The sequence below is a fragment of the Pseudopipra pipra genome, chromosome 2 (genome assembly GCF_036250125.1).
Source record: "Pseudopipra pipra isolate bDixPip1 chromosome 2, bDixPip1.hap1, whole genome shotgun sequence".
In the NCBI taxonomy this organism is placed as follows: Eukaryota; Metazoa; Chordata; class Aves; order Passeriformes; family Pipridae; genus Pseudopipra; species Pseudopipra pipra.
Genome location: NC_087550.1, coordinates 35,858,335 through 35,877,693, shown reverse-complemented (window position 1 = coordinate 35,877,693; position 19,359 = coordinate 35,858,335). Strand labels below are relative to the sequence as shown.

Genomic DNA, 19,359 nt, shown 5'->3' with positions numbered 1-19,359 from the left:
TTAAATTCATTTCTAAGAAAGATGATGAAGGAATTATATCATGTACAGTCATTTGCTCAGTCCCAAGACATAACTGTTTCACTGAAGAGCATGCGAACACCATGTTGATGGGGACACCATGAGCACCTCAGGATAGCCCAACTTTAAGAAAGACCAGCTTCCCTGGATTTGTGTGATATTTGTGTCTACTCAAACCAATGAACTTTGTATCTTTGGAATCATAGTTCTTTTTCCCTCCTCTCTAACAACAATCATATTATTAAATCCAGTCTATGTGCTTAAATCAGACAACATTCAGTCAAAATTTACTCTTTCACAATTAAGAAGATTTTATAGGAAGCTCCATCTCTAACATCCAGGTTTTGAGTAGTGTATAGTCTTTTAAGCACTGTCAAACAATATTTGCAAGAGGTAGGCGATGGTGCAGTCATACTGGAACAACTCATCTGCCCGTTCGCTTGCATTGATAACTGCATCTTCATAAAACTGGAATTTAAATCCTCACAGCTGTACTGTGGTGGTGCTGTTAAGCAGGAAATCAGAACAAAAAAAGCCTTTCTGACCTAGATAGTTCAGGATTTTGATGTATAGCAAAAGGCATTTGATATTATACAACAGATGATTAATCCCACAAGTTGCTTTGAATCCTGGCCCTATTTCAAATTCCTTTATGTATATGTTGAGTTTTAAGCAGAGACAGTCTAGTGTAGGGCTTGTTTTATGTGAGACAGAAGACGTAGAGAAAAACAAAATGACTATGGAAGGAACAGCCATGATTTCTCAGGAAGATAACAACTATCTGTAAATACCATAGAAACTCTAAAGAGAAACTGAGAAGGCAAGAAAAGGCAAGAAAAACAAGTTACTGGTGTTTTAACTATGTTACCAATAGAATACGAATTCTCAGCAACTTCATGGCACTCCTGTTTTGATACAAGTATTTTGCACTGTGATTAGAGCACTGCTGGAAATGTGCTATTGCACCATCTGGTCTCTCCTATCCTAAAGTGACAAACTGTCCCCGTGCTATCTCAAGGAAGCTCCAGGGACCCAGTGACTCATGAACCTCCACTATACCAATGGACTTGCTGAATCTGGCTATTTCTATCTGTCCACCAATGCTGTTCTCCAAAAAGAGAGACATGAGTTATGCAGACAATAGTATATTTAATTTTTTAGGTTCCTTTCCAGTATTCTCCTTGGGATGTATGGAACTACTATAGGAGGGGTCATTGGTTTAGGTTCTGTGACCTGTTAAGCACTGACAGTACTTTTGTTCGTCTCTCCATGAAAGTCTGAATTGACAGCTTTAACAAAGCTTTACTCAAAGGAGGGTTGCAGTGTCCTGACAACGCTGAATAATGACTCCACAGTGATTTCTGGGCTAACTTTCTGGTTAGTCTGTTTAATCCTTGGAAAGACTGTTATTATGCCTGTGAACCTTAGAAAAAAACTTAGTTTATAACCATGCGCAAAAGCCTCTTTACTTGGATTTGTGCTTATGTTGTCTGGATTCAATTAATTTTTGTCAGTCTGGTATTCACATATCCAACTTTGAGGAGGTCATTATCAAAGCTGTGGACATTTCCTTTTTTATATAGGATGAAAAGTAAAATATTTCAAAATCCATAAGTATCATAAATTTTTCATTCTGCCTGTGTCATTGCTTATTTTTTCTTCTTTGTAAAGACTCAAGAACCATATAATATGCATAATATCGCATTGTCCATTCAGTCAGGCTCCAGTTTCATTTTCTTTCCGAGGTTGATTGCAGTCCTGATCCTGACCTGTGTGTGATTTTGGCACTGAAACTCTGCCATACAATAGTTTCCCCACTGTGACAGTTAGACTGTTTCTTGATTCAAAGCATCCTGAGATCCATCGATGGATAATATTATAGAATAGTTTTACTGTACATTTTTTTATGTTATGTTTTTTATATGGGAAAAATATTGACATTAGATAGAGTATGGCTACTTCTTGTCAGTGTTCAAAGGGTTTCCTCAAAAAGACATTCTTGGGTATCTGTCATGGTTTAACCCCAGGCAGGAAGCAAGTACCATGCAGCTGCTTGCTCAGTCCTCCACCAGTGGGATCGAGGACAGTATTGAAAGAGCTAAAGCTAGAAATCTTGTGGATTGACATAAAGATGGTTTAATTAGAAAAGCAAAAGCTGTGCACATAAGCAAAGCAGAACAAGAAATTCTTTCATTTCTTCCCATGGGCAGGCAGGTGTTCAGCCATCTCCAGGACTTCAGGGCTTCATCACATGTAATGGTGACTTAGGAATACAAATGTCATAACTCCAAACATCCCCTCCCTCCTCCTTCTTCCCCCTGCTTTATATACTGGTGTCATATGGTATGGAATATTCCTTAGGTCACTTGGGGTCAGCTGTCCCAGCTGTATCTCCTCTCAACTTCCCATGCACTCCACCCCCTTGCCAATGTGACAGTGCGAAAAGGCCTTGGCTTTGTGTAAGCATTGCTCAACAGTAACAAAAAACATCTTTATAGTAGAAACTCTTTTCAGCATAAATCCAAAACACAGCTTCATACCAGCTACTGTGGAGAATGTTAACTCTACCCAACCAAAACCAGCACAGTATGTTACTTAAGAGATTGTTTGATTCAATAAGCTGGTTCTTTTACTTATCTATATAATGGACTTCAGAAATTACATGCTGACAATATCACTCGTAATCCAACCCTGTCTGTATGCTTTGACTTTGGGACAAATTTGGTGCCTGTTGATGGGAAAAAGATGTCTCCTTATTTATGAACTAGGCAGCTTTTCTAAATCCATGGTTGTGTTAATCTTCTTGGTCTATATCCTTTGCTTGTTTTCTATCAGTGAATTCCATAGTGCTTAGACAGCTTAATGTAAAATTCACTAAAAAAGAGCTAAAGAAAAGCATGACATCATTGCTTCCTGAGTTGCTCAGTTTTCCAAGCATGCCTTACAAGAAAGTACTAAAAGAACAGGACTGTAAGGCAGAAAGGTGGGTTGGTGTTCAGTAGTAGGAGGCTAGTGAGTCCTATGCTGCTCCACAGACTTTCTGCAAGACTCCGTGGGAGCTGAAAAGGGAGTAGGAGGAAGAGGAACATGAAACTGAAAACTCTGATCAGCTCTATCTTTGACCCAAAAGCAGCCTAGGACTGAGTCATGAATGTACTTTCTCTTCCACACTATACTGTACAAGGAATTAAATATATTCTGATCACTGGGGAATTATATGAAAGTGATTGTATGGATGGGAGAGACCATCATTTGCTGCTGCAATGGCGGAGAAGTAAAAAAAAAAAAAAAAAAAAAAAAAAGAAGATTCCTGGACAGACTTTGTGCCTGAAGAGTGGTACCTGATTCCTCTCTGTGTGTCTTTGGCACAGGAAGTTTCCTTTGCTCCCATAGACCTGAGTTACTTCTACCTCACTTTGGGAGTTTATTTATCTTCAGACTTCTTCTCTCAGCAGAGGAATAAGCAGCTGCAGACAGTGAGGATCACGTAGCATCAGGAATTGCTATTACTGGTTTAGATTACTCAGCATCTGTTATACGGGGAACTGGGGTTCCTTATGCAATTGGCTTCAGTGCTGAAAGTTGCACAGAATGAATTCTGTTTGACTCATTTTCATGGTTTCTCTGAAACAAATAGTCAGTCTCAGGAGCACAGCCACTTAAGCCCGGACTCTTCAGGGAAATTTTTATGGTGATAGAAAAAAAATAAAACAAAACAAACAAAAAACCACCACCAAAAACAACACACAAACAAACACAAACAAAAACCAAACAAATAAAACACTCTCAAATCCCTAAGTTAAAATAGAAAGGAAAAGAAATATTATGATATCAGAGAAATTATTGTGAGATATTCAAGAGCAAGCATAATGCTTTAAATTTTTTCTTCTTTATTTTAACAAGTTTGATTTTTGACTGTATCATGTTCCTTTAATTTGAAACATTTCATGATGTTCTCCTCACCTCAGCTATGTCTCTCCTTTGTGTTTCCAAAGATATGAAATCATGAATTTTAAACAAATGGGGAAGGATTACTTTGATTATATCAATGTTGGCAGCTGGGACAATGGTGAGCTGAAAATGGACGATGATGAAATATGGGCAGAGAAAAGTAATATCATCAGATCTGTGTGCAGTGAACCCTGTGAAAAAGGCCAGATAAAGGTAAATATTTTCTTAATTTGCTTCAGTCTTGTAGCATGAACAGCCTTGAAATTTGAAAGCAAGTTTTTCTTGACTTTTGCATACAGACAATATCCCACATCTTAATTAAAATATACAGACTTATGTATTTAGTTCTTACTCCTATCATAATCATCTCATTATTTTCATAATTTGCTATTTTCTTGTACTCCCATATCTGGGAACTGCTGAGGTATTTTGGTTTTTTCTTGTATTCCAAATGGTTAGAAACAGATATTGTTTGGGGGTTTTTGCTGCATATTTTTACAGCATCTGAATCAGTGGAGTGAAAATCCCTGTCTGGGACTTGTCAGTAAACTTGCAGGTAAATTATAAATAATAGTTGCTACTATTTCAGTGCTAGACATAGTCACATAAACTGGAACATTATTGCTCAGACCTTAAATCTGTGGTATCATCAGAGAACAACAACATATACCACTCCTTCCAACCTCAGGAAATGTAGGTAACAAATTTTTTTAATCATAGCAATTTTACTGCTTCCTTATTTCCCGGGTTTTTGATTTTTCCTTCCTCTCTTTCCATGCTGAAGTAAGGAGGGTAGATGTATCTGTCCCATATTAATTGTACACTATTATCCTTCAGCATCCCATGACACTTACTGCAGAACAGTTAAAATACTGCAAGTCCTTAGTTTACCTTGTAGTCCTTTATATAAAAGTCTGTGGAATGAGCAGATAGGCATGGATAGCCATAAAAAAAGCAGCTGTAATTTCTGACAAGTCTCATTGGAAGCCGGATCACTTTTCTCATGTGTTCGATTGGCATAACTGAAAACTGGGAAGCAACTCCAAAGAGGTACTGGTGAGAGGCCGAACGTGCTCTTCAATGTGAAGTGAATCTCTTCAGCCTGAGTTTTACAAAGTTTCAGGGCAAGGTCACCGTGTTTTATTCACTATCTGGTCTTTGGCAGAGTCAGTAAGTGAGTTTCATCAGACCAATTGTATTTGTCTTCAGTGTAAGCATTTGGAGTTAGATTTCTGAATTTCTTTTATAATCAATGGAAATAATATGTTCTTTCAGGTGAGGAGTCACCTCATTCTCATGTAGGCTTTCAAAACTGTTAAGATCAAGCTTGGCGTAGAAATACTTTTCTCTTCATTGATGTTTAAAGACACCCAGAAAGGACAGTTGATCCAGATGAGAACATACCTTCTGCAGACACATAAAGGCAGGTGGGACGAATTAGTCCCACAGTAACTGAACGGGGGTCTGTTGTTAGCCTGCTCCAGCCACAAAGTCACATATGTGGAGGATAGAGGTGGACAGACAGCTAATATCTTCAGAACTGTGTGGCTCCAAGTTCCTTTATGATTTGTTGGTACAACACAGGTGACAGGAAGTATCTTGTGTTCTTCATTAACACAGTCTTCTTCCACCTTCTGTCCGTGCTCTCAAGGATTCTCTGAAGAGGATTGTCCTCTATGAAGCCAAGTCATCACACACTGAGATACATTGAAGTCCAGTGTTTGAAATGCTCTGTTTGGTCCTCATTAGATTATTGATTATAAATCTCAAAGTTTACCTCAGTCTTTATCTTCATGGTCTTCACAGATGATGGTGAGAACTTGATCCTACCAAGCTCTGTGGTAGTTTTCTTGCAAACTTCTGTGTGACTGAGTTATTATGAAGGATTTTCAAGCATTCAATGTAATGATATCCAACACTCAGCAACATTTAGTACATCCATATGAAGGACTTGATAAAATCCAAATGCAACCCAACTCTAAAGATTTGAAATAATGCAGACATATGATTATTTAAATAAGTACAGGTTCAAAGGATTGATCAGATGACAAGGGGAAAGGAAAATAATTTTTGTTTTGAAGAGAATTATTTATGTTAAAAAGGACAGAAAATATTTGTTTACAGGTAAGTAATACAACAAAGAATTGTTCAAGAAGTAGGGGAAAAAAGTATGAATTAAATGCTGACTAAGAAATTTAACATAAGAAAAAAACAAATTCTAGAAAAGTCTGCATTTCAATCATAAGCATGCAATAACATTTGACAGAAAATTATGAAATGAGAAATCAGGTCATGTGTTAGAATGGATAAAGATAACATTCTCACTCTTAAATGGTAATTAGAAATAAGCAATTAAATAATTCTGGGAAAAGCATGTTCAGTTTGATGTCTGAAAAAAATCAGTTTTAATAAATCACTTATAATTTGATGAAAAATAAGCACCCAAAATTCTTTGGGTAATGAACCCTTAGGGACATAATGCTGTTGGTATGATTCCCTGCATAGACTAGAGTGGAATGAATTATGTGCCTTGAGTATCATGTACTGGCTTCTGCAAGTACCTTGCCATCTACAAAATTTTGAGTTTTGCAAATTCTATGAGGAATAAAATCATCTTATTGTCCCTCTGTACCTCCACTTATACTTCTCTGGGTTTGGTAGTTTCTTTCTTCTGGTCAAATTTTGTCAAATTTTACATATGAAAACATATGAAAAGGAACTCACTTTATAATAAAATCTAAAAATCCCTTCTATCAAAAAAAAGGTTAAAAAGTTAAATTATCAACTAGGGCAGCATGAATGTGTGTTTATGCTGATAAATCAAGTGTCAATTTTTGTCTCAGGTGATCCGTAAAGGAGAAGTGAGTTGCTGTTGGACCTGCACTCCTTGTAAAGAGAACGAATATGTATCTGATGAATACACATGCAAAGCCTGCCAGCTTGGCTCCTGGCCCAATGAGGACCTCACAGGTAAATGAGTTGTGACTGTGCTTATGTTGTCAGTGAAAGTGTTCATCTGCTGAGCTGAAGAAACAAATGACAGATACAAGTGAATATGAGAACTGCTTTGGTCAGATCAAACCCAAGGATAAAGCTGAAATTTGAACTGAAGCCGATCTTTATCTCCTCTCCTCAACCTGACCCAGGATTTGTTCGCATAATTCAGCTCCTTTCTAAAGACCTGGATAACTTGATCTAGAAATAACAATAAAAAAATAGTCCTGGTTTTATATTCAGCCCTGTCCTAGCCTCTAGCTGGTAATGAAGATCTTACTTTTCACCAAACAGGTACAGAAATTAAGTCCTTGTCAGAGAAATAATTAAGGGAGATCAAATTTCAGAGTTTTATTTTCTTCCCAAGTAGGTACAGAAGACTTGTCTTTTTTAATCTGAAAAAGTTCAGAACTAGTTGCTGTAGTTATCACCGCTAAAAGCACGAGTGCTCCAAACAGACTTCAGTTTGCAGTAGTCCTTTGTTCATCAGAGTCTGCTGGAACACAGGGTTCATCCTTGCCATGGGTTAGACCTCTATGCTCTTGCAGAATACCAGTTTGGTTTCTTTAGAGATAAATTGTTCCAACACTTGTATCCCACAGCCTCTCGTCTTTATGGCTAATAAACAAAATTCAAGTATCCAAATGCTCAGAGCACGAACCTCTTCAAAATGTTGTTCAGGAATCAGGTTCTCATTGTGCCAGGCTTTGTACAGACAAGGAGAGAACAGACAGGTTTTTTTCCAGAAGAACTCACAGACTTGATTTGCATACAGTTTCTATGGATGAAAGGAGAAATTTTGAGGTGAGAGGGAAGACAAAGGAAAACACAATTTGCTTCTTGAATTTATATAAGTGGAAGAGTGTAAGGCAAGGCTTGACCTACAGAGATATTTTTATATGAAAGGTTAATACTTTCCTGGCAAGGAATGTTGCCTTGTTTTGATAAATAAACTAGGTTACCTAATTATTTCAAAAATATCATTTAACCATGACATTGATGGGGTATGTTTCAGAAAATGTCCAATATGGCATTTTCCCTAGAAAAAAACTGACAACTGAGAAAAATGAAACAGTAAACAGATTTGCAAGTGTTCCTCCATCTATGCTCCCTCCATCTATGCACCCTACCCTCTTTGGCCTCCATGAGCACAACTGATACGATGTGCCCTCCTAGTACCGACATCTATGACATAGCTTCACAGCCCTGCTCCCCCACTCCTGCCCCAGGCATCCAGCAATCAGCCACCAAAGACTTCTCATCTCAGGGAAAGCTTTCTTGTGCCAGGAGAATGGAGGAGAGAAAAAGAGAACTGGCTGCATGTGTCCCCAAAAGCAAAGTATGGCATAATCTCAGGTTCACTCCCCAGATGGGCCATTCAGAAGATTCCAAAGCCCACATAGCAGGGACTAGGCCATCACACCAGGTTGGTCAGTTTATGAAGGTCAACTAGTGCAACTGGTCAACTCTCCCACCTCCAGGGGTTTTGTCTGAGATATTGCAGATCCCAGCTCACCCTTGTTTTGGTAAGCACCTGAAGTTTTACCCAACATAGATCAGCTAGAAAAGGGGCTGCTACAAGTCAGTTAGGAGGAAATTTGTTCCAAGTGCCAACACTTCTGAAATACCAGTGATGGGAACTGCCCATTGATCTGATGAAATTTGGGTAATTAGCCTGTAAGCACCATATGTAAGGCAATGTGGAGTAACCAGGCTACAAGGTTGGTCCTCAGGCTCTGTGCTTTGAGCTGGCTCCCCAGGCACACAAATCTCCTGATTCAAGCAAGACATCAGTCTGGTCCTGTGGGAGGATTCACCCTCTGAAAGTCTCACTTTGCACTCAGGATAGAAGAGTGGGATGGGTTGGCATCTCAAAAGTTCTTGTAGGATGAGTCAATGATTTTCCACCCATAACTGATTGTTTTTAAGGAAAGCAGTTGTATTTTTAGTCAAGCCAACTGCTTTATGTATTACATGAGCAAACATTTTGTATTTGTTTGCAAAATTACATTTTGCAAACCATTCATCTGGCTTTAGATATGGATTTTATGCCTTTACAAGGACCAAAGTCAACCCACATACAAGAGAACCCTTGACATCAGTGCCAAGCAGTGTTCCTCAGGAGATCTAATCTTTGTTCCTCAGCCAGGCACAAATTTGGCAGGCACTATTGGGAAACCAAACCCTGCCCTCTTTGGCCTCCATGAGCACAACTGATACAATGTGCCCTCCTAGTACCAAGACATCTATCATAGCTTCACAGTTGCGTAGTCCCCACTAACTCATATTCACATGATGGCTGGATCTTGTCTTGTTTGACTTTGTATCAGAAACAGATTTTAAAAAAATTTATTCCCACTTTATCTGTACAATATAGTGAGCTGGATTTCTAATATTCATATTTATAATACCAATATTTGCAGCTTGTAAAAAACTCCCTTTCAACCTTGTTTACAACATAGGATTCAGTAATAAATGTGAATTAAAAGTAGGGAGAGTGAGATGTATTTTGTATTCTGGCAGGGAAATTTCCCTTCAGTTTAATAAAGTATACACCAATCTCCTTGAAATGTCCCTGCATCTGATACTGCAGCAGACTAAGTCTCTTTGCCGCTTAAGAAAGCCGTCTCTTAGGTAATGTCAGCTCCACAAGGGTACACATATAAAAAACTAATTGAAATAAGTCTGCCTCACATGATCACCTTCAAATGACAGTCCTGTAAATGCATCAGCCATGTGCCAGAGATGCCTTTTAATGTGGAGCTGCACCTCTCCGTTTTTTATCCAAGATCTGATCTTGGATAAAAACTTACTTGGAATCCTTTCTTGGCTCACATAACAAAACATTGCTCAATCTTTCTTATGTTCAATGATCAGCATCAGTTTTGTGCCACAAACTTCTCTATATAAAATGTCTAACGTCAGAGATGTTACTGACAGAAAGGAAGAGAGATTAATGCACTCTTTCGGTCACCCATGGAATATCAAAATTCAAATGCAGCACAGGAGAAGACAGAAGGGATGCAATATGTGTAGGAAAACAAAGTTATTCTCAGAACAGGAAAAGACATTGGAGTTCTGAAGTACAGAAAGGAACAGGGAGTCCAAAGGTAGTGGAAAAGACAAGCCAGAATGAGAGTTTCTCTTGATTAAATAGTTACTGGAAACATCTCCATCTAGAAGCGAAGCTGAGGCAAGAAAGGGAATGTTTAGCTGCCCATATTTTATTTCCTCACAAATTTCAGGTTCATTGCTTAGGCATACAATATTCCCCAGGGATCACACTCATCCTTGGACAAAAACCTAGTAATTTTCTTCCTTTTCTTCAGATTTATCTGTTTTATCCCAACATGTACCACAACTAATTTTTCTCCTACTCATTTAGTATCAAGACAAGCTTTCCAAACTACTGTAGCTCCCCTACTTCCCTATGTGTTGTTAGCAACATCCATACATTACAGCACCAATTCACACATTAGTATGGCCAGCATGGCTGAGCCACATACTCAACTACAGCAGGAGGAACTCATTGATTTAAGTCCAGAAGTATATGCCAGTCACTCCACTATTCCTCAAAGCCTTTCTTTGCATTATATTCACAGTAGATGGAAAAGAAATAGATGTCATGCAAGTTTAGATACAAATGAAGGCATTTTCTTAATGCTGATGACCAAACCTAAATGAAATTATTTTTCAGTAACTTGATGAGAATGGCTTTTTTATTTTCCAAAAACCCAAGTGACTTTGAGGACATGGCCTTCTGCATTCAAAAATAGTGCTTTAGAAAGACCTGACAAATTTTGTTCAGCTTCTCAGAGCTTTTACAATGTATGTAGGAGCACCTTGGTCCAGTTACTAGTGTCTAAGAATGTCCTTAAGAATGTCCTTTGAGGTGGGAAAGAAGGAATGATTCTCTCTTTCTGATGTTCAGGGACAGCATACAACAATACCAGAAACAAAGTTTTATCTGGTGATCTCAAGTACTGCAAGAAACACAGATTATACTAATTCCAATGACACTTGGATAATCTTCAGGCTGTATTGGCAAGTTTCTCAATTTCTGTGTATTCCAAATATGTCAGGTATTTGATTTTCTTAATTGGATTCCCATGAAAGTAGAAGCTTGACTGTTTTACAGCTCTTGAAAGGTAAGGATATATATCAGAAATTAATATTTTTACTATAGTTACAAAAAATGCTTTCACCAAATAAGGTACAGTAAACCCACGTTAACAATGTCATGATCATGTCTGTCCATCTCAAAGTGACAGAAAAGAGCTAGATTATCCAAAGAACAGATGGAAAAGACTGAAAAAAGGTCATCCCAGCTCTAAGTGACATAACAACCATTTCAAAGAACTCTGACAACACTGATGCTACATCCAGTTTGGTCTGTACTGATCTGGATTCCTCACCGAGAAGCAAAAATTACTGCCTCCCTCATCCTGAGGGCATTGCTTGTACATTCAGCAAGAGCCACAAAGAACAGACAGTGCTGGGGGCCACTGGTATCTTGGCTCCCAGCACCCTATGAGACAGCCCATATGCATGAGGCCAAAGGCAGGGGTGATGCTTGACGGTGGATTGCAGTGGATCCTGACAAGGGCTTGGTTGGCTCTTCCTGCAGCATGCTGATTCAGTCTGTGGCAGAAGCCATGGGGGTCTGAGCCTCAGTTGTCTCATCAGACTGGATTCTGCCCCTCACACAAGTAAAAAGTAATGAATCTCTTGCCCAAAATATTTTCAAACAGTAACTGCTTGTTCCTATCAAGTTGATTTCTTCTATTCCCACTTGCGATAACGCTGCAGCCATTGGTAATTTCAGCATTTGTCTGAAATGGGACAGGAGACAATTTAGTCTGTGTTGACACTGATTTTTCTGCTGAAACATTACTAGCATCTGGCTTTTGATCATAACTGGTAAGGCTGTAATTCAGACTGACGGTAGAAGAAGGACACAATTTTTATCTGGTTGTTTTTAGTGTTATAAATGCACATCAGCAGACATAATGTCTAGTTTTCACCCTGTTTTCTGTGACCTGTATTTCTCTTTCCTTTTTATTTTTTATTCCAAATGAAATGTAGCCATTGACATAAGTCACTCTCACACCAGCCTCTCGGAGAAAGCACATGTGGATGATTTGAGGGTTCAGGTGATGATATTATGAGTAGGATCTCTGTCTGTCATTTTCTCCCATCCCTTGTTGATGGGTTTGTGGACTTTTCTTCCCTCAATTCCTTGTCCCAGATAAGGCGTGAACTTCAGCTTCCAGTTCAATGTGAGCCATACAGCGCTTCGGGCTCAAGTGAGCCGTTCAATAACACTGAGCTCAACAAACAGCTCTTGGAGGCTCCTGCACTAGATGAATGGGAACTTGCCAACAAAGCCAGAAGGACCCACTTGTAATTGTGCCTTCGGTTATGGAAAGTTTGATGAACATGATGTATTCAGAACAAAACATTTACAACACATAGAGCCAGCACTTTTTAGCGTAACTTAAATCAAAACAGTAGAGCTGACATAAGGATGGACCTGATTGTTGTAATTCATCAGTTGTTCTTGTCGTTCTGTACACTTGTGGAATTAAGGACTCATTCCCCATATGGTCACAGAGCATCTTTAATGTACTACTCCAAGATTCATGGCCTTGCCTTTTACTCCAATGCACTGCTAAATCTGTGTATTTCAGTTAGTACAGACTTAGGCCTCTGAGATACAGATATTCCAGTTTTCATGGTTTAAGATGTGGCTGATCCCAAATCCTACCCTGCAGAGGTGACTGAATACACACATGCACAGTCATAAGCTGCATCCATGGCTTATGCAAACCCACATTTGCTAATGGCTTCAGTAACTGTGCCAGCCTGGGCACTGCGGCAGCAAAGAAGATGGTCACTTCTACATGCTCTGCTATTGTAGCAGTTGCAAAAGATCCCACCAGAAAGGGCAAAGTGACTATAGTAACTTACCATAGCACCAGACTTGTTAAAGATGTCCTCCCTCCCTCCAGTTGGTCCAGATTCCATGTAGAAGTCAGGGATCTGATAAGTCTCTCAGAGTGTTTAGATACCGTCTGTTTGGATAGTGCTGGAGTTAAAAAAAAAAAAAAAAAAAACAAAACAAAAAAAAAAACCAAACAAAAGTATAAAAGTATAAAAGATACTAAAGTATAAAAGCTAAAAGATACTCTGTCAGCTTAATGCAAATTTTTATTCTGACTGACATTTTCGCATCTCAGCTTTCCATATATGTGAAAACCCAAAAAACTAATCAAGATATCCCTTCTCCCATCTTTTGAGATTATAAAGAGAAAAACATTCAGAAGTGTTAATACAAAATATCTAATACACTTTGAAAAATGAGTGTCAAATCCTATGTGAAGACTCATTAATTACTAAAATATATCTAGGTTGTTGTTTGAGTTTCAGTTTTGGTGTTTGGACTTCCTTGGAAGGATGTCTGAAAAGTTACTGAGAAAACCAAGTCTTTTGTTAAGAGGTCAAACTCACTGACTAGCATGCCAAGTCCCTCTGAAAAATATTTAGGACTTACTAAACCAGCAGCAATTTTCTGCCAGTTTTAGTTTCCATGTGCGGATTCAGTAAGCTTTAGTTCATGATGTTAAGTGAATTTATTGAATTCTCTTTAGTTTCCAGAGTGAATCTTATTCACAATCCCTAGTCTGTCAAGTTTATCTTTGAAACTAGTTTAATAATGTATTTTATATTGCCTATCATGATTTTTCAGTGCTAAGCTAATACATTTTTATGAATGCTGCAGGCATGGTAAAGTCTTGTAGGTGTCAAGCTATACTAACAAATTAAAATAGTGCTAAGATCAAGTCCCCAGAAAATGTGGTCTATAATACAGTGTTTCATACCTGTAAACTCTTCTCCCAAATGAACTAATTTTAATGCAACATGAAAGATAAAAAATAAGTGACAAATTTACCTCTATAGGAAGAGGACAGTGTACTAATAGACCTACTAATAGACCTATGGCACTGGTCAGGCCTTCAAGAGCATTTCCTCTCCTTGTTTATTGCACATTTTATCACACCCTTGAAATAGCTAAATGCTTTTTCAAAATATCACAAAGTATTTTTTTCTTAGAAGATCCTTACCTGTATTTTATTAGTGATTTTTGATGCTTCTTCAAGAAAACCTTTTCCTAGTATGTCATATGGGACTCTAACTTTTTCTATCTGCTCATCTTGCTATTCACATATGTATTTAGTATCTTTCTGGATACTGGCGATGTTTCTGGCGAGAAGAGCATAAAGGCAGTTTTATATCAACTTTACTGGGGCTCCATTCCCAGAAGCCATTCACCCGTGAGCACAGAACAACTCAACACCTGCTCCAAGTTGAACCGCATCCTAACAGCCTTTCCACAAGCCAAAGATTGCCTCAGCACACTGCAGGGACCACAAAACAAGACTGCTGGCTTTGTTCCACCTCTTTCTGAGCCAGCTAGGAGAGAAAACTTTCCAGGTGCTTAGAGATGTCGATACAGTGCAAGAAGTAGGCTGTGGGGCACGATCTTGTCCAAATAGCCATTGATAGGAATGTGCTCCTTTTGTGGTACCAATTTTCAGCTTTTGCCTTTGTATAGTCCTGGCCATCAACATAACCTGAACACTCACAGTGCTGTTTTCCCATCTTTCTTTTACTTGGTTTAGTTGTCCTTTTCTAAATTGTCATTGTCAGAATCCATTACCTGCAAAACTATTATATGAAAACTTCACCAATCATTACTTTATGAAGATTATCCAGTCTTTAAATCTTAATTGAAGAATAAATCATTGCGAAGTTTAGCATTCTCCTTGTAAAGTATACCCAGTGACAGGAAAAATGGGACAAGTTTTCAACTTTTTTTCTCAGGTATTTTATTAAGAGAATGTAAAAAGAGTAATAAAGCAAGGAAGGCACAAAATAGTCTGAAACTAATGAGGAACATTTGGTTATGATTCACCTCTGCTGCAACATTAGAAGTGAAGCAAAATTTAGCTCCTATATCATTGTCTGCTTGCAAAGGCCAGCTGCCAGATAAAGACATTTTCTCCTCATATTTCCTGTCTAAGAATATAAAGTAGTGTTAGAATCTGGTAACAAGTTGTTTCCCAAAATATTACTTACATTTTGGTAAAATCAGAAATAGATTTAAAGGTCATTTACTCATAAAACTTACTATAACTTTCTCATAAAACAACCACATGGAGATATCTGCACACAACAGAGGATGCTTTCTGGTTTTCACCCTTCTTTCACCACTCTCATTTGCATAAAATGTTGATTTTAACAGTGTGATTCCTGTGCTACATTAATCTTGAAAAAGTCACAATGAATAAGTGAACCCATAGAATGAGCAAGAGTTAAAAAGGTATCATCAACTACTGCTATGAGAGTGTTTCATAAAAATCTAATGTCTTTCTTCCATTCAGATGTGGTAAGAATTTTATTATTACAACAGAAAACTTTGCACACCAAAACAGTTTAAATATGGATGGCAAATTTTTCCGTATTTAGCAATGAAGAGTACAATTCTGTTACACTAGAGTGACTTCAAATTGTATCCTTCAACTGCACTAAAGTTAGAGAGTTGTTGACCCCAATCCTTCTGATTTTTCTGTTCTCTTCAAGAATACAGAACTATCCACCTTGTACAATTGTCAATTTATTTTAGGTATTATCTCTTTGGTAATATTATTTCTGTAGAGATACAGAATGCAGAAATACTTGAAGAAGAAAGGAGATAAGTCTAACATCTGCCCATACGGTTTTGTTAAGTAATTTTTACTACTAAGAATGTCAGTGGTAGATTTGGAAAAACCTTAAGCTCCACTTAAAGGAAAAGGCAAATAATAGACCTGCATGTAGAAATTCCCAAAGTGTAGCCCTGATATCTACATTAACTCCTGTTCATCAAGTCATTGAGGTCACAGGTTACCTAATCAATTGAGATTTCTTGGCAGCCACATGCCCATCAGACAGTCCTAACTACCCTCACTCTTGAAAATACAGATGCAAGCACCTGGCACTCTATCTTCATAGGGTGAAGTGCCTTGTAATGAGCCACTCCATCAGGCCGACACTCTTCTGTCTGACCTACCCAGAAGACAGCACGTAATTAAAAAAATACAAAATTTTGAAGTAATTTAGATTTTGCAATCACGTCTAGTCAACCCAAATACAAGTACAGGGGAAATAAAAGCTTCTAGTTGCATTTTCTCTGCTTCACCATCTCCTCCCAGCTGTCCTGCCCTAGCTGGCAGTGCCAGCATGTTCACTATCATCAGGAAGATGCACTCCAGAATATCAAGGTCCTCCCTTATATTATTATTGGGTCAGGCTGAGGTGGAGTTCATTTCCCTACAGTAGCCCTCATAGTGCTGTGCTTTGTACTATAGTTATAGGAGTTATTAAGTGGCAGGCATATGTGCAGGTCATAGAATCATAGAATCATGGAATGCTTTGGTTGGAAGGGACCTTAAAGATCATCTAGTTCCAACCACCCTACCAGGGACAAGGGCACCTTCCAGTACACTAGGTTGCTGAAAGCCTCATCCAACATGGCCTCAAACAATGTCAGGGATGGGGCATCCACAGCTTCTCTAGGTAATCTGTTTCAGTGCTTCACTATCCTTACAGCAAATAACTTCTTCCTAATATTGAATCTAAATATCTCCTCTTTCCGTTTAATGTCGTTCCCCCTTGTTCTATCACTCTGTGCCCTTGTAAAAAGTCCCCCTCCAGCTCACTTGTGGTCTCTCTTCAGGTACCAGAAAGCTGTTACAGAGTTTGTTGGTTGCACTGCTTATCTCTTCATAGCACTGAGCTTGGGAACATGTTAATACAACAATGGCTATGTGCTTTGCCCTGGCATTGATGGCCTTGCTGTGCTGGGGGGCTATCTTGTGGTGAGGATAAGAAAATATATCTCCCTCTTACTATCTGGGACTGATATGAATATTTTTATTAAGCAGGTTTCTGAGGTCCTTGTTCATCCTTATGTGAGCTGTTTAATACTACTAATTAGCAATGTTAGCATATTGTGGTGTTTGTGAAATCTGGTGTCTTCCTGGTGTAAGAGAAGACAAATTTTGGGTAAGATGATAACTGAAATGTGCCCTGAGACAGCCTGTCCCTGGGTGGCAGGGTGTGTGGAAGGATCAGGGTAGGTTCCTAGAGCTGTTACCTCCTGTAGCCTGGGATTTTGCACCTGAACAGTAAAGTAACCCTGGCAAACTGACACTCCATCTGATAGAAGGGTCCTTGCCTACCCCCATGAAAACTTGCAGTCTCTAGCACCGTATTGGGGCCTGGCCCATACCTATCAAATACAGTTCAGTACTGTCAGACGACTGTGGTTGAGGCAGGAACCCAAACAACAGCAACTATGGTAATTGCCCCAGTAGTAAAAAAGAGAGTGGGTCCATATCATTGATTAGAAAAGGAGGAGGAAGAAGAAGAAAGGTTTAATCAACAGGCCGGTCATTTGACAAAGAATTCTATCAAATTGAGAGAATTCACGCAGGAATTGGAAACTACCCTATCTCTGACCTCATCAGAACTTCAAGATATGTGAAATATTACAGATGCCAGCCAGATGAGTGGACTGCTGCCTGGCTAATCTGATGCTGGGATAACAGGGCTGACAGTAGAAGGTGGAATAGCCCCACAGCTGAGATACCTTGCTAGAAACTAAGGAATTGAGAGAGGAATTGGAAAAGAGGCAACAATTTGCTATCTCTGAAGATGGCATTTCTCAAGTGTTAAGTGCAAAATATCCATTCAAAGACCTCTTGAACTCCCCAGGAAAGTGGATTACCACAGATGAAGGAATCCTAAAAGAATTAGCAGTCCTGGAAGTCATCTACAGTAATCTAGACAAAGGTGAGGTCTCCAAAGATCCAGAGAACATCCTGTGCACACGGGCCATGTCGAGGAAGGTGATTCGAAGTGCCTCAGCATAATATTCTAAAAGCTTAGGGCATGTGTTTGCCTCAGGCTGTGGCCCTGCAATTGGACTTGAGAGCTGGTCTTCTACAAGGTTCAATGGTAGGTGTATAATCTGTCTCTCCTTCTCTCTCCTTCTCTCTTCTTGATCCCTCTGCTTTTCTTTCTTTGCTCCTTTCTTGATACTTAGAGTGGTTTGGAGCTGGAGGGATTGGATCTTGATTTAAGTGTTGTGGAATTGGTTGGATTTTGCCTTTGGCATTGTTGGTTTACTTAATGTTGACTTAAGTGTTGTGGATTACTTATATATCTTGAATTAGTATTGTAGTGGAACATTTTTGTCTAGCTTGTGTGGTGTCCTTTTGAACTTTGGCCAAGTCACCTCTTTTACTCCCCTAAATTAATAATGAAATTCCTTGAGAACAAGCCTGTGGCTTATTCTCTTGACCCTACATCTATATATTTAAGCAAAACTCATAGTCAATCCTGTGAGCCAGCAGCTCCCAGGGTCAGAGTTTTACAGCATCCCATTGTGTTTGCCCAGACTAGCCCAGAAGAGTGTACTTCTAGGACATAAATTGGTGCTAACAGGTTTTTGAAGTAGCCACTGTGAACACAGAGAAGATCAAGCAGCTATCCACCCCTCCTGGCCTCTCCAAAGATCACTTCATTGTTGGGCCATTGTGAGTTGAAGAACAGCAGGTGCCAGTTGCTACAAGGATGGTGCACTGGAGGCAGTATCACACGAACCAGGATTCCCTGGCTCCCATCCATGAGCCGATTCAACATGTGGGGAGCCAATGAGTGATCAGCAAGATTCCCTCACCTTTTAATAGTCCCATAGGGCCAGTGCAAAAGTCTGATAGAGGGTGGAGGTGAACAGTAGACTATCATGGCCTGAGCAAAGCAAGGCCACTGCTGAGTGCTTCTGTGCCAGATATATTAGAGCTCCAGTACAAACCAAAGTTGAAGGAAGCCAAGTGATGTGCTACAGATGACATTGCCAGTGTGTTTTTATCAGTTCCTTTGACAGCAGAGTACAGGTCACAGTTTGCTTTCATGTGGAGAGGTGTTCAATACCTGGAATCATCTGCCCCTACATGGAAATACAGTCCTTCCATTCGTCATGGACTAACCTGGAGAAATCTTATGCCTCTGAGCACTTACAGTACATCAATGACATCATGGTATGGGGCAACAAGGTAGGAAAAGTGTTCAAGAAGGGAAAAAGAGTGATTCAGATTCTTCTGAAAGCTGGTTTAGTTATAAAAAGAAGCAAGATCGAAGGACCTGAATAGGAGATTGAGTTCTTGGGAATAAAATGGCAGGATGGGTGCTGTCATGTGCCCATGGATGTAGTCAGCAAGACAGCAACTATTTCTCCACCAGCTAAGAAGAGGAAAACAGAAGCTTTCCTAGGCATCGTAGGACAATGCA

General features: G+C 39.1%; 1 protein-coding gene across 7 annotated transcripts in view; it reads left to right on the top strand.

Annotated features, from left to right (window-relative positions):
- Positions 1-19,359, top strand: part of GRM5 (glutamate metabotropic receptor 5) — a 236,393-nt gene that overhangs the window by 184,302 nt on the left and 32,732 nt on the right. For all 7 annotated transcript variants that reach the window (XM_064645014.1, XM_064645015.1, XM_064645011.1 and 4 more), the window contains 2 exons: positions 4,014-4,182; positions 6,813-6,939. In XM_064645014.1, coding sequence (XP_064501084.1) covers positions 4,014-4,182; positions 6,813-6,939 — 296 coding nt within the window. The remainder of the gene's footprint in view (positions 1-4,013; positions 4,183-6,812; positions 6,940-19,359) is intronic.